This window comes from Lactuca sativa, chromosome 6, assembly GCF_002870075.4.
Source record: "Lactuca sativa cultivar Salinas chromosome 6, Lsat_Salinas_v11, whole genome shotgun sequence".
NCBI classification, from domain to species: domain Eukaryota; kingdom Viridiplantae; phylum Streptophyta; class Magnoliopsida; order Asterales; family Asteraceae; genus Lactuca; species Lactuca sativa.
Genome location: NC_056628.2, coordinates 201,377,215 through 201,389,055, shown reverse-complemented (window position 1 = coordinate 201,389,055; position 11,841 = coordinate 201,377,215). Strand labels below are relative to the sequence as shown.

Here is an 11,841-nt window from a genome sequence, read left to right as displayed (position 1 = left end):
ATGAAAGGATTTGTTTTATTACCAATACAAAGGTCGCATTGATCTATCCGATAACATGATAACTTCTCTAAAATGATTTGATCTTTTTTTCTTTCTTTTTAAATTAACCAATTTTGAGAAACAGAGTTTTAAGAATACAAATTTTTTTACAACCTTTTATCTCATCCACTAAATATCATATAATATCATATGAGATGTAAATCCATACACTAGTACACTAAATAATTATCTTAAAGACACAATCCACATTATAACTGCATTCCTAGATTTGAACACTTAACCCTTGAAGATTTTTTAAGTATATCTGATTGGAACCAAATGTGCCCCGGACAATTTCGTTATTTAGGTTCAAATGTCACTTTTTTTATTTTCTACTATTTTTCTTTGTATGGGAACAATAAAATAGCAATCTAATAAATACATAGAAATATTGAAGTTAAATCCATGATGTCATGAAAAATATATTTGTTGAAAGCGCAATAATATGTAATAGCATAAAGATTATACAACTTTTTTATAGTAGTGTATTATTAAGATGCATTTTTATCTAAATTTCAAACAAAAATCCAAACCTCATTGTTAGATTTGGTCTTTCTAAAAGACTAGAACAATGTTTCAAAATGATTCATTTTTTGGATGTGGTGTTTTGGTTTTTTGTGGTTTTGATTTTATGTGCACATCTGCAAATCGTATACTGAAAAAAAAATTAAAAAAATTAGTTACTTTAAATACAAAATTTATACAAAGAAAAATACATGTCCACTCCAAGGAGACTGTTTTGTCAACCCCACCACCGGGTGGGGTTTAAGCCTGTTACCGTTATTGCTTCTCTTTCTAGTTTCTATATATAACGTATGCTTTCTCTTTCTCTCTCTAAAAAACCTTACTTTCAAATTTCAAACATGGCTTCCACCTTCTTCCTCCTCCTCCTCTTCTTCACCACCACCACCATAGTCACCGCCCAAACTCCTCCAGCACCTGCACCATCACCATCCTCCGCCACCTGCAACGGCGTCTTCCTATCCTACTCATACAGTTCCGGAGCCCAAATCCCACCAAAACTCAAATCCGACCCCGCCAAACAACCTTACCGCTTCAAATCCACACTCTCTGTACTCAACAACGCCGCCGAGGAGCTTAAATCATGGAGGGTTTTTGTTGGATTTCAGCATGATGAATACCTGGTGTCCGCTTCTAACGCTGTCATTGCCGACGGCTCAGCTACTCTTCCGAGTCCAGTCGGAAATGGGACAGTTTTCGCTGGGTTTCCGAATTCTGACCTCAAAACCGCCATTGAGACCGCCGGAGATCTGACTCAAATGTCCGTTCAGGTGAAATTTCTTGGTACACAGTTCGGAGTCGGGTCACCGGATGTTCCCATGCCTAATAACATCTCTCTCGTGAACGATGGGTTTATCTGTTCTGTACCTACTATGCAAGGTAAACTCATTGCAATTTCGAATTCATTCATCTGGATTAGTGGATTTGATTTCATTTGACATAGAAATGATTCAATTGTTATGATTTTTCAGGGATTAGAGTAATGGAAGTTTGTTGTATGAAAGATCCAAACGCAATAACGAACGTAACTCTCCCCGACGAGTTTCTTCCACGGCAAACCGGCGACCTGACGATCATGTACGACGTGATTCGCACCTACGAGTCCAATTACTGGGCCGCCGTCACCATCGAAAACCACAACCCTCTCGGCCGCCTCGATAACTGGAATCTGACATGGGACTGGATGCGAGATGAGTTCATCGGAGATATAAAAGGTGCGTATCCCTTCACTCGGGATTCATCCAGTTGCATATTCGGCCCACAGGGTGCGTTTTACACATCAATGGATTTCTCCAACGTTTTGAACTGTGAACGCCGACCAACGTTGATCGATTTACCCCTCGAGATGACCAACAATACCCAAATCGGAAACATCCCGTTTTGTTGCCGGAACGGCACCATCCTCCCGCCGACGATGGACCCAAGCAAGTCAAAATCGGCATTCCAGATACAAGTCTACAAAATGCCACCGGATATCAACCGGTCGGAGCTCCTTCCGCCGCAAAACTTCAAGATAAACGGCCGGTTGAACCCGGATTATAACTGCGGCCCGCCGGTACGAGTCAGCCCGAGCGAGTCACCGGACTCTGGCGGACTACCTGGTTCGACGGCGGTTTCGAGCTGGCAAGTCGTCTGTAATATAACTCAACCTAAAGGTTCGAGTCCACGATGCTGTGTGTCGTTTTCGGCGTATTACAACGAGTCGATTATCCCGTGTCCGACTTGTGCGTGTGGCTGCCGGAATACGAATCCGGGAACGTGCAGTGCCACCGCACCGGCGTTATTTCTTCCGTCGCAGGCAATTTTAGTTCCGTTTGACAACCGAACTGCACTAGCCACGGCTTGGGCTCACCTGAAACACCGAAACGTACCGAGTCCGTTGCCATGTCCGGACAACTGTGGAGTTAGCATCAACTGGCACTTGTTGACGGACTTTCGCGGCGGATGGTCTTCCCGTTTGACTATGTTTAATTGGGAAGATGAGGCTTTCGCCGACTGGTTTGTGGCGGTGGAAATGGACAAATCTACACCGGGGTTCGAGAAAGCGTACTCGTTCAACGGGACGATTCTGGAGGTGAACCGAAAGAACGACACGATTTTGATGCAGGGTCTTCCAGGACTGAACTATCTCGTCGGAGAAGTAGATGGGGCGAGCCCGGAAAAAGATCCTCGGGTACCTGGGAAACAGCAATCGGTGCTTTCGTTCACGACGAAGAAGATGTCGGGGATTAATGTGGCCGGCGGCGATGGGTTTCCGACTAAAGTTTTCTTCAACGGGGAGGAGTGTGCGCTTCCGGGATTAATTCCGACGAATGATTCTCACCGGAAGAAGTTGGAAGGAGTGTTTTCAGTGGTTTTAGCGATTATTGTATTGGTGTTGATGCAGCATTGACATGACATCCATTGATGTCGATTTTCGATTTCTTGATTCTTTTTCTTTCGAATGATTTTGGGTCGAATTTTGTTGTATAGAAGTAGTTTTCTATGTAAAACATTTTTTATATATGAATCCCACGTATTTTGAAACATATGGTATTGATCTTATATAATTGTAGATCGATTGTTTTCCAAAAAAAGAAAATTTTGAGGTTAGTTATTATTAATACAAAACGTATTTACTTGCCTTCTCATTAATCACAAAAGTGGTATAAATACAATGCATGGTATCCTTGCTAATAACAAGAATAGACAGATGCTCACACCTAATATGTGACGGTGAATTTCCATGGTTTAAGTAGGTGCCAATGAAAGTTCTATGTTTCGCTTGGCGAGCTAGGTTGGGTCGAATCCCAACTTTGTTGGCCCTTAGCCGCAGGAATGTTAAGGTAGACTCCCAATGGTGTAGTGCATGTATCTCGAGGTTAGAAACTTCCGACCATCTCCTAGTGGACTGCCCGTTTGCGGATCATGTATGGAGGAATCTGGAGAAGTGGTGCGGTATTAGGAAGATAAACGCCAACTCGGTTCGAGGAATTATTGATGAGGGTGTCAGACTGAAGATGGGTTCCAATCGCAAGAAGAAGGCTCTGTTCTCGATCCTCTATGGTGCTCTGTGGGCTATTTGGCGAGCCAGGATTGATAGAATCTTCAATGGCGATATTGCTGATCCGATTAAGGTTGTCGATTCGATTAAGTCTATGACATTTCTGTGGGTAAAACATAGATATGGCAGGTGTAGTATTAATTGGGGTGATTGGATTGGATCCCCGTTAAACTGTTTGTAATTGAACTCTGTCTTTTGTTTTTCTTTATCCTTCCACTAGCACCTTGCTAGGGTTGGTGTTTTATATAATATATATTTGCCGGTTCCAAAAAAAAAGTTATAGTGGATTGAATGAATTAGCCCCTAATTATTCCAAAAAGGTTTGAAAATTGAAACCACAAATACTCCACATGAAAATTAATTACGTAAATATGGATTTACATAAAATTATTTGAATGAATTAGCTCCTAGTTGTTCATTCTTAGGGTTTAGGGTTCAATTGTGTTTGATAATATGTTGAGAATATTAATAACTATTTGTGAAACCCATGTATTACATGAATTAATTTTTTTTTAAAGTTAAATATAAATATTTCAAAACTTTGAATTTATAAGAAAATAAACCAAATAATGAATTATTATAATAAAAACAAATAATTAAAATAGAGATAAGAAATTAATGAGCTTCAATTTTAGGAATTTTGAAATTAAAAGGTAAGTTTATTAATGAAATTGATATCAATTTATTACTACATTTAATGCAATTATTATATTAAAATATTATGTAGAATTTAATAAAATTGGAGAACTCATAAAATAACATGTGAAAAAAAATTAATTCAAAATAACCATAAAATAACATTTGACAATTGAATAAAAATGTGACTAGTGACAAAAACTCTTATATGTATGCCAAAAAAAACTTAAAAGAAAAAGAAAGACATAATTACATAGATGATCCTTGCGGTTGACATAGTTGACCAACGCTCGTCCTTATGAGAAATTGTGTGCATAGATGGTCCATGTGGTTTCAAAATCTTGCAAAAGACAGTCCTTTTAATTAACAATATTTAACCTTTTCAGTTAAGTCCCTTATGAAATGACACATTTGCCCTTCCTGCCATAGGGACCATTTATGTAATTTGCTCCGGTCATAGAGACCATTTATGTAACTGTCTATTATTTAATTTCTTTATATTTATGTGATTTAGAATTTTTTTTTGACGGTTTGTTCGAATATATTCTTATTTTTTTTTTTTTGACTTTTAATGTTTTTATTAATTTTTTTTGTTTATATTCATTAAAGATTTCATGGTCACCGTAATCATAATTCGTAACTTAATTCACTTCGAATCATATTCTCCTTCTTTTTGTTATTTATTATAGATAATGTTATATAATTATTATTTTTTAATTCAAATATATTACTATATAACACATATAAGGTTGTATAATTATTATTTTTATAAAGCTTTTTATAAACATTTAAAAGAAAATATAAAAAAGTTTATTAAACGTGAATATGATTAAAATGGATAGTCTAATCGGAACATATAGGCTATTTGGAATCCAAAACCGATATCAAGTTATACATAGGTTAATCGAAATTTGTATAACTTGAAAACAAAAATGTTTAAAAGATTTAAATAACTCAAAAATACTAAAATTAAGTCTAATGTGAAATGACATGGTCGTTTTCGTCAAAACTACGAGACAATCTGTACCTAATTTATATTAATCATATTCACGTTTAGCAAATTTTTTTATTTTTTTTTTACAAAAATGTTTATGAAAAACTTTACAAAAATAATAATTATACAACCTTATATGTGTTATATAGTTATATATTAATTATAAAATAATACTCAGAAAAACTTATCTATATTAAAACAACAAAAAAGGAAAATATAATTGTAAGAGAATTAAGTTAGGAATTATGATTACGGTAACCATGGAATATTTAACAAATATAAACAAACAAAATCTAAATAAATAAATAAATAACATTAAAAAATCTTCGAACAAAAAGTAAAAAAAAAAATTAAAAGAAATTATTCAAATAAAAATTCAAAACAAATATTAATAAATGTGTTCAAACAAAATGTCAAAAATATTAGAAAAAATTATATGAACAAAGTATCAAAAAATATAAGCAAATATATATATATATATATATATATATATATATATATATATATATATAACATTAAAGAATATATTTAAACAAAATGTCAAAAAAATCTAAATCGTAGAAATATAAATAAATTAAATAAAAGTAATAATAAATAATAGACGAAGTTACATAAATGGTCGGCTGAAACAAAGTACATAAATAGTCCCTATGACAGGAAGGGCAAACGTGTCATTTCATAAAGGACTTAATTGGAAAAAGTTAACACCGTTGGCCTTGTAAGATTTTGAAACTATAAGGACCATCTATGCATAAAATTTGTCATAACAACCACAGTTGGTCAACTATGTCAACCACACGGACCATTTATGTAATTTTGTCAAAAAGGAGGTATACAATCGTATGATGACCACACTTTTGATAGTTAAATTTTAGCAAAATCCAATTGATAGTTGGAAATTATAGTTTTACTTGTTATACTACGAGAATTTGACAAAAATAGCTGAAAAACTTAAGAAATTAAATACTATCTTCTTGGCTTTTGTTAATGTGTAAAATTATATAAAAAAATGTTGTTTAAAAAAGAAAAATATATAAATATACTTTTAAAAATAATTTTGAAAATTGATTAAAAGGTTCAATAGTTGTTTTTTTTAAGTGTTACATAAAATAACTTATAAATTTGGAGTTTTTTTGTTCAAAATAAAAGCTAAACATTTGTACTTTCAAATATAGTTTTTTTATTTAAATTTAACTTTTTGTTAAAAATTAAAAAATAAAAACTCTTAAACGCTCGGTGTCAACCACGTCCATACTTTAGGGTAGAATTATCAGGTTTTTGTTATATTACTTTTATGTATCTTCAACATTTTCACATTATTTTATGAAACTGGAAATTATAAAAACCAAACTTTGACCAAGTGATTGTAAGTTATATGCTAACAAAAATATAAGTATTTTATCTATTAAACAAAATATTTAAGAGACTATAATCATCTAATTATACCATGAATGCCTTATATTCATTTTTTCTTTTTTCTAATTAAATATAATTTCACGCATTTAACAATTAACACAATACAATTCAAATCGATAAAAAACCAACAACATATTATATCACTAATCCAACAAATAATTTCCAAAAAATAAGATCATAAATATTCAAAAACAAGCATAAGCATCAAGTTAACCTAAAACTAATTCAATTTTCTGCAAATACCCTCAAATCCAACTCACAAAGTTAATCAATCTACTACCTAAACAAAACAAATTATCTGCAAATATGCGTTTGCATATACCATAATAAACAACCTATAAATCTTTGAAAATTCAGCTGAAAAAAAAAAAAACTAAACTATGTACGCCTGATAATGCACGATGTCCAAGTGTTGAAGCACATCTTACACCGGAAGATTATCCAGTGAATACCAATCCAACCCTAATTCGTTTTCCCCTTGTCCAATGCCTTCTTGCTGTTGTTGCTGCTCAATGCCACCAAATAAATAAATAAATAAGAAAAAGTACAATACTCTAATAAAAATAAATAAAAAAGTTGTAACAAACCTGTGTAAACATTGCGGTTAGGAGATCATCTTGACTGTATTCTTCGGGGCAAAATGTGCTTTTGTAATTGACCTTTTCGGCCTTAAGCATTGAAGAATCGTCCACAACGTGGGTCCCACTTCCTTCCCCTGTCGAGAAAATGACCTTATTACCCCCGATTTTCTGACCAGAATCATAGTTGTTATGTTGAAGCACATTCAATCCTCCGTGCATATTTTTATTCATATGGTGCGAAGGGTCAAAGGTCAAATCCGCTCCTTGTAAAGGTCTGGTTTGAATTTGATTTCCATTGTTTACAAGACCATAACTTGGAATTCCCAAATTACCCCTAAGCTGAAAACGATTCCCTGTCGACTCGGTTACATGATTCCCAGGTGAGGAAACTACCTGACCAGGCAAAACGGGCTGTCTAGAGCCATGATTTTGACTTTGACCGGTCATGGGAATCAGACCTTGACTAGTCAACCCTGCAAAAGAACCCTGCATCCCCACGAGCTGCTTTGGCTCCATAGTTGTGGGAATCCCATGAAGCAAATTCATCGGTCTGGTGATATTACCATTATGCCCCTGGCGGTTTTGGACTTGACCATATCTTGATTGAGGGTTTTCAAAGCTAAAAATGTTTCTTTGATCGATCAGGGGCACCGAAATTGGGGATTTTGAGTAACCTGACCGGCCAAGTGCCGCCGCTTGGAGGGTGGCGAGACTTTGACCCGGGAGTTGACCGAGCTGACCAAGCTGCCCGCTGGCGGCTAAAGCTTGAATTTCGAGATCACTGAGTGTTGAAATTGATCCGTATCCAGCATCGGGAGTGCTGAAAAACGAGGGGGTATTTCCGCCTGATTGGTGGGACCCACTGAGTCTTCTAAGATAAAGACGATATTTCTACACCAAATGTTATAAATAATTAAATACGATTATAAAAAGTAAAACTATACTGTTAGAATAATAATTTAGAAAAAAAAACCGATATTTGGGGTTTAATATATCAAATATGACTGAAAAAAAAACATATCACTAAAATAATAATCTAATTTTGTAATAAAATAATTTAGGAATATGTAATTGTAAATATATGAATAACAAAAAAACAAAAATTGGTAATTTTTAACGTAAATTAACAAAAAAAAATAGTTAGGTTTAGGATTAAATTTTTTACCTGAAGGTGACTAGCAACATTTTCACGTGTTATTCCAGGAACATTCATGAGGTCCAATATTTTCTTAGGAACAGCTTCTGTGTAAACAAACAAGATTCAAGAACACGAAGGGCAGATTAGTAATTTCATAATAACTCACTGAAACAAGCTGATTTTGTTCAAAAAATTATTTAAAAAAAAATAAAAAAACATACTATCGATCCCAAGCTGATTAACGGCTGCAACAAACTGTTGATGAAGTTCCACACACCAAACAACACGAGGCTTCTTCAAAGAAGAAGAATCATCTCTTTCCTCACCTTCACCTTCACCTTCACCTTCATCCTCATCGTCTTTCCTCCTTTTTGTGTTTTTCCAATTATGCCCTTCGTTCGCAGAAGACGAGTAGTCCGGATCTTCAGCCTGTTTCTCCTCCTTCCTGTCCACGTCATCCAAACTTGCTGACGTGTCAATGTCTTTCCATTCACGCTTCTTTTTTCGAACCACATGTTGCCAAATGTTACGCAATGCTTCTATACGTACGGGTTTTATTAAATAGTCACATGCCCCGTGTGTTACTCCCTTCATCACTACACTCTTGCTGTCATCCGCTGACATCACTAATACAAAAAAGAAAAAAAAATCAATTTTGACCAAATATAACGAAAGTCAAAAATTCTTTAAAAGGAGTAGATTGTCTTTTCGCTAACTTTGTATTCGGTTACCATTATCTAACCTACCTTATCCATCTCATCAGCTCATTTAATGAATAAGCATCCACATCAGCAATAAAGAAAATGGCCAAATCATCACTTAATGTTAGTTTGAGACTTATTTGTAAATTAGGGTAAAATAATGAGACTTTAATGGAACCAGGTTAGCAATGAAACCGGTAACCCAGGTAAAAAAAGGGTCAAATCGTTATTTTACAGGTAATTCATGTTCTTTTGTAAACAAATTTTAGTTTGGGAGTTTTTCGTAAATTTGGGTAAAATATTGGGACTTTAATAGACACGACAACTAAGTTTTGTTCTGTTGGTTAACCTTGACATGATGGGGCATAAAATTATTATGTGCTAGGGATTGATTGGACTAGAATGGGACTGATGTCAATGAGTATAGCAATTTTTATGTCACATCCAAAAGAGAAGAAACATGGTGAGACAACAATTTTGGGGTTATCTGATAACCTCTGAATTGAACAATTCACATGTCACCTCTGAATCAGTCAGCATTCAGTGTGTTGTGTTTGATACAGCCTCTAAACGACCTCTGAATCAAATGGCTCTAAACGGTTATGGAACCATACCTCCTCTTAACCATTAAGAGGTTGGAATCATTAAACACTAAATGGTTCAGTATTATCAAAAGACGATAATGCCCTTGGCATCAAAATCATCAAAAAAAAAAAAAAAAAAAAAAAAAGTCCTAGAAAGCTTGTAAACGGTCTCAATCACAGTTTACAAACAAGGATCACAAGCGAGAAAGTCACTGACAAATAGATCATGGATTTTTTTTTTTTTAAATCAAGAAACATGAAAAGGATTGAAAAGTGGTTGACTTACTGATAACAGGAAGGTCCATTTCAAGCCCAATGTGTACAAGGAGTTTGAATCCATCCATATCAGGCATATGAACATCGCTAATCACCACATCGAATCCGTTTTTGTTTTCCCGAAGTAAAGATAAAGCAACCTCGGCCCTATTGCATTTAGTCACTGCAAATTTAGAAGATCTTAGAATCAGTTACTTCAAATCTATACACAAATCATAAGTACATAAACGATTTTCAATTGGGTAACAAAAGCAAATTGAAAATCGAATCGAGGATTGCGTAAAAAAAATTAATCATATTATATTACAAAGACCGTGATCTAAATCGAAGTAATAAAAACCCAGATTTAGTAACTCTCGGCATAATTCATAAATCAGTGAGGATTTTTCACAAACAGTTGGTGTGCGTTTAGTGTATGGTTGTACTTACCTTCGTATTTGCAATTTCTTAGCATCTTCTCTAAGATCATGAGACAAGTTGGGTCGTCATCAACAACAAGCACTCGTAAACCAGCCGGAAACTGGTCCGGGACATTACTATCACCCCCGGCGGTCGAATTCCGAGAAACGCTACTTGAACTAGGCATCGTCGACTGTTTGTTGACTAGTGTTTGACTTGCAAGATTCAGTGATTTCTCCGAGGAAAACCTCAATCACACCCATAAAAGTACATGTCCTTTTTTGTGATTTATGAATCAAATCAAATTGATTTTCCACAGAAGCATGCGTACCCAATTCAAGAAAATCAAGAAATTAACATAAAACGAAAACAGGAACAAGCTAAAGTTTTGACTTTTAGAGAGAGAGAGAATGGGGAATTACAAGTGGGTGGATTGGAGATTTATATTTAGACATGATTGTGTGCTTCAAAGGGTTCAATTTTTGGAAGTTTGTAGTTATTGGTGTTTTGGCAATTTATTGAAATTGATTTTTTCCATTTTTGAGTTGTTTATTGTTTAATTTCCTTTTTCTTTTTAAGGTTAATCATAAATGTTTTTGATGAAATAGTTATGCATTTTTTTTTTGTCATTGTCGAAAGTGGGTCACTCCGTAGAGTTTGGATCCAGCTCATTTTTTAATGTCTTCTATTAAGGCTTTATGGTATGGTATGCGGATCACAAAGGGCTTGTTGGTTTAGCCGGTTACGACCGTGGCTCGTACACACTAAGGTGTTGTTTGATTTTTTGAAGCAAAAATTCATAAAGTCTGCGGACCACCTCTATAATCCTCTGCAGTAGAAGAGGTGGACTAAATGACTGCATACTGTAATAAGAAGCGTGTTTGCTTTTTTTAACATTTGCATACTGCTGCAGATATTAAAAAATTAAAATAAACTAATTTTATAAACCGAAAATAGCTTTTTAATACGTAAAATCTAATAATGTATAACATTTCGGTAAAAATTAATGATATTTCAGTAAAAAATAACGATATTTAAACAAAAAATAAAAATATTTTAGTAAAAATAATGATATTTCATCAAAAAGTTATCATTATTGAATATAAAAAACGAAAAATAAATTCAACAAGATTAAATGAAAAAAAAACGAAAAAAAAATGTGAAATAAAATTTTAACAATAAAAAAAAAAAAAAAAAAAGAGAGGCTGAAAGACTTTTAAAAAACAGAGCACGCGCAGAGGTTTTTGACTCAGAAGACTTTTAAAAAACAAACAGCTGCGAGATGAAAAGTGACGCGTGTGTGCTGCGCCGCGCAGCAATAAGAGGTTTGAAGAGGGTTTTTCCAAAAAAAACAAACAGCACCTAAGCATGAACTTCCGTGGTACGTCGTTGTCGTGCTCGATTGTGTTGCGCACCGCAAAGTTAAACAACCAATGGGAGTGGGGTTTTTCATTTTGATCGTTGACAGGACCCGTTCAAGTTTCAATGACTAATTTTTAAATAATTTTTTTT

General features: G+C 34.4%; 2 protein-coding genes across 2 annotated transcripts; one reads left to right on the top strand and one right to left on the bottom strand.

Moving 5' to 3' along the window:
- Nucleotides 1-715: 715 nt before the first annotated feature.
- Nucleotides 716-3,081, top strand: LOC111914140 (COBRA-like protein 7). The gene is made up of 2 exons (XM_023909887.3): nucleotides 716-1,440; nucleotides 1,533-3,081. Exons 1-2 carry the CDS (start codon nucleotides 855-857, stop codon nucleotides 2,951-2,953), a joined length of 2,007 nt encoding a protein of 668 aa, XP_023765655.1. The 5' UTR covers nucleotides 716-854; the 3' UTR covers nucleotides 2,954-3,081.
- Nucleotides 3,082-6,809: 3,728 nt separating this feature from the next.
- Nucleotides 6,810-10,799, bottom strand: LOC111914139 (two-component response regulator ARR1). The gene is made up of 6 exons (XM_023909886.3): nucleotides 10,360-10,799; nucleotides 9,941-10,093; nucleotides 8,591-8,995; nucleotides 8,397-8,473; nucleotides 7,238-8,122; nucleotides 6,810-7,155 (listed from the first exon to the last, which is right to left on the bottom strand). Exons 1-6 carry the CDS (start codon nucleotides 10,514-10,516, stop codon nucleotides 7,075-7,077), a joined length of 1,758 nt encoding a protein of 585 aa, XP_023765654.1. The 5' UTR covers nucleotides 10,517-10,799; the 3' UTR covers nucleotides 6,810-7,074.
- Nucleotides 10,800-11,841: the final 1,042 nt, after the last annotated feature.

Bases quoted from the DNA above. Each gene is read 5' to 3' on its own strand.
- LOC111914139 (XM_023909886.3), bottom strand. From the start codon at position 10,516: ATGCCTAGTTCAAGTAGCGTTTCTCGGAATTCGACCGCCGGGGGTGAT. The intron at 8,123-8,396 runs GTAAAAAATTTA...CATTTGGTGTAG, and splicing joins ATGTTGCTAGTCACCTTCAG to AAATATCGTCTTTATCTTAG. The intron at 7,156-7,237 runs GTTTGTTACAAC...GGCATTGAGCAG, and splicing joins TAACCGCAATGTTTACACAG to CAACAACAGCAAGAAGGCAT.
- LOC111914140 (XM_023909887.3), top strand. From the start codon at position 855: ATGCTTTCTCTTTCTCTCTCTAAAAAACCTTACTTTCAAATTTCAAAC. The intron at 1,441-1,532 runs GTAAACTCATTG...ATGATTTTTCAG, and splicing joins TTCTGTACCTACTATGCAAG to GGATTAGAGTAATGGAAGTT.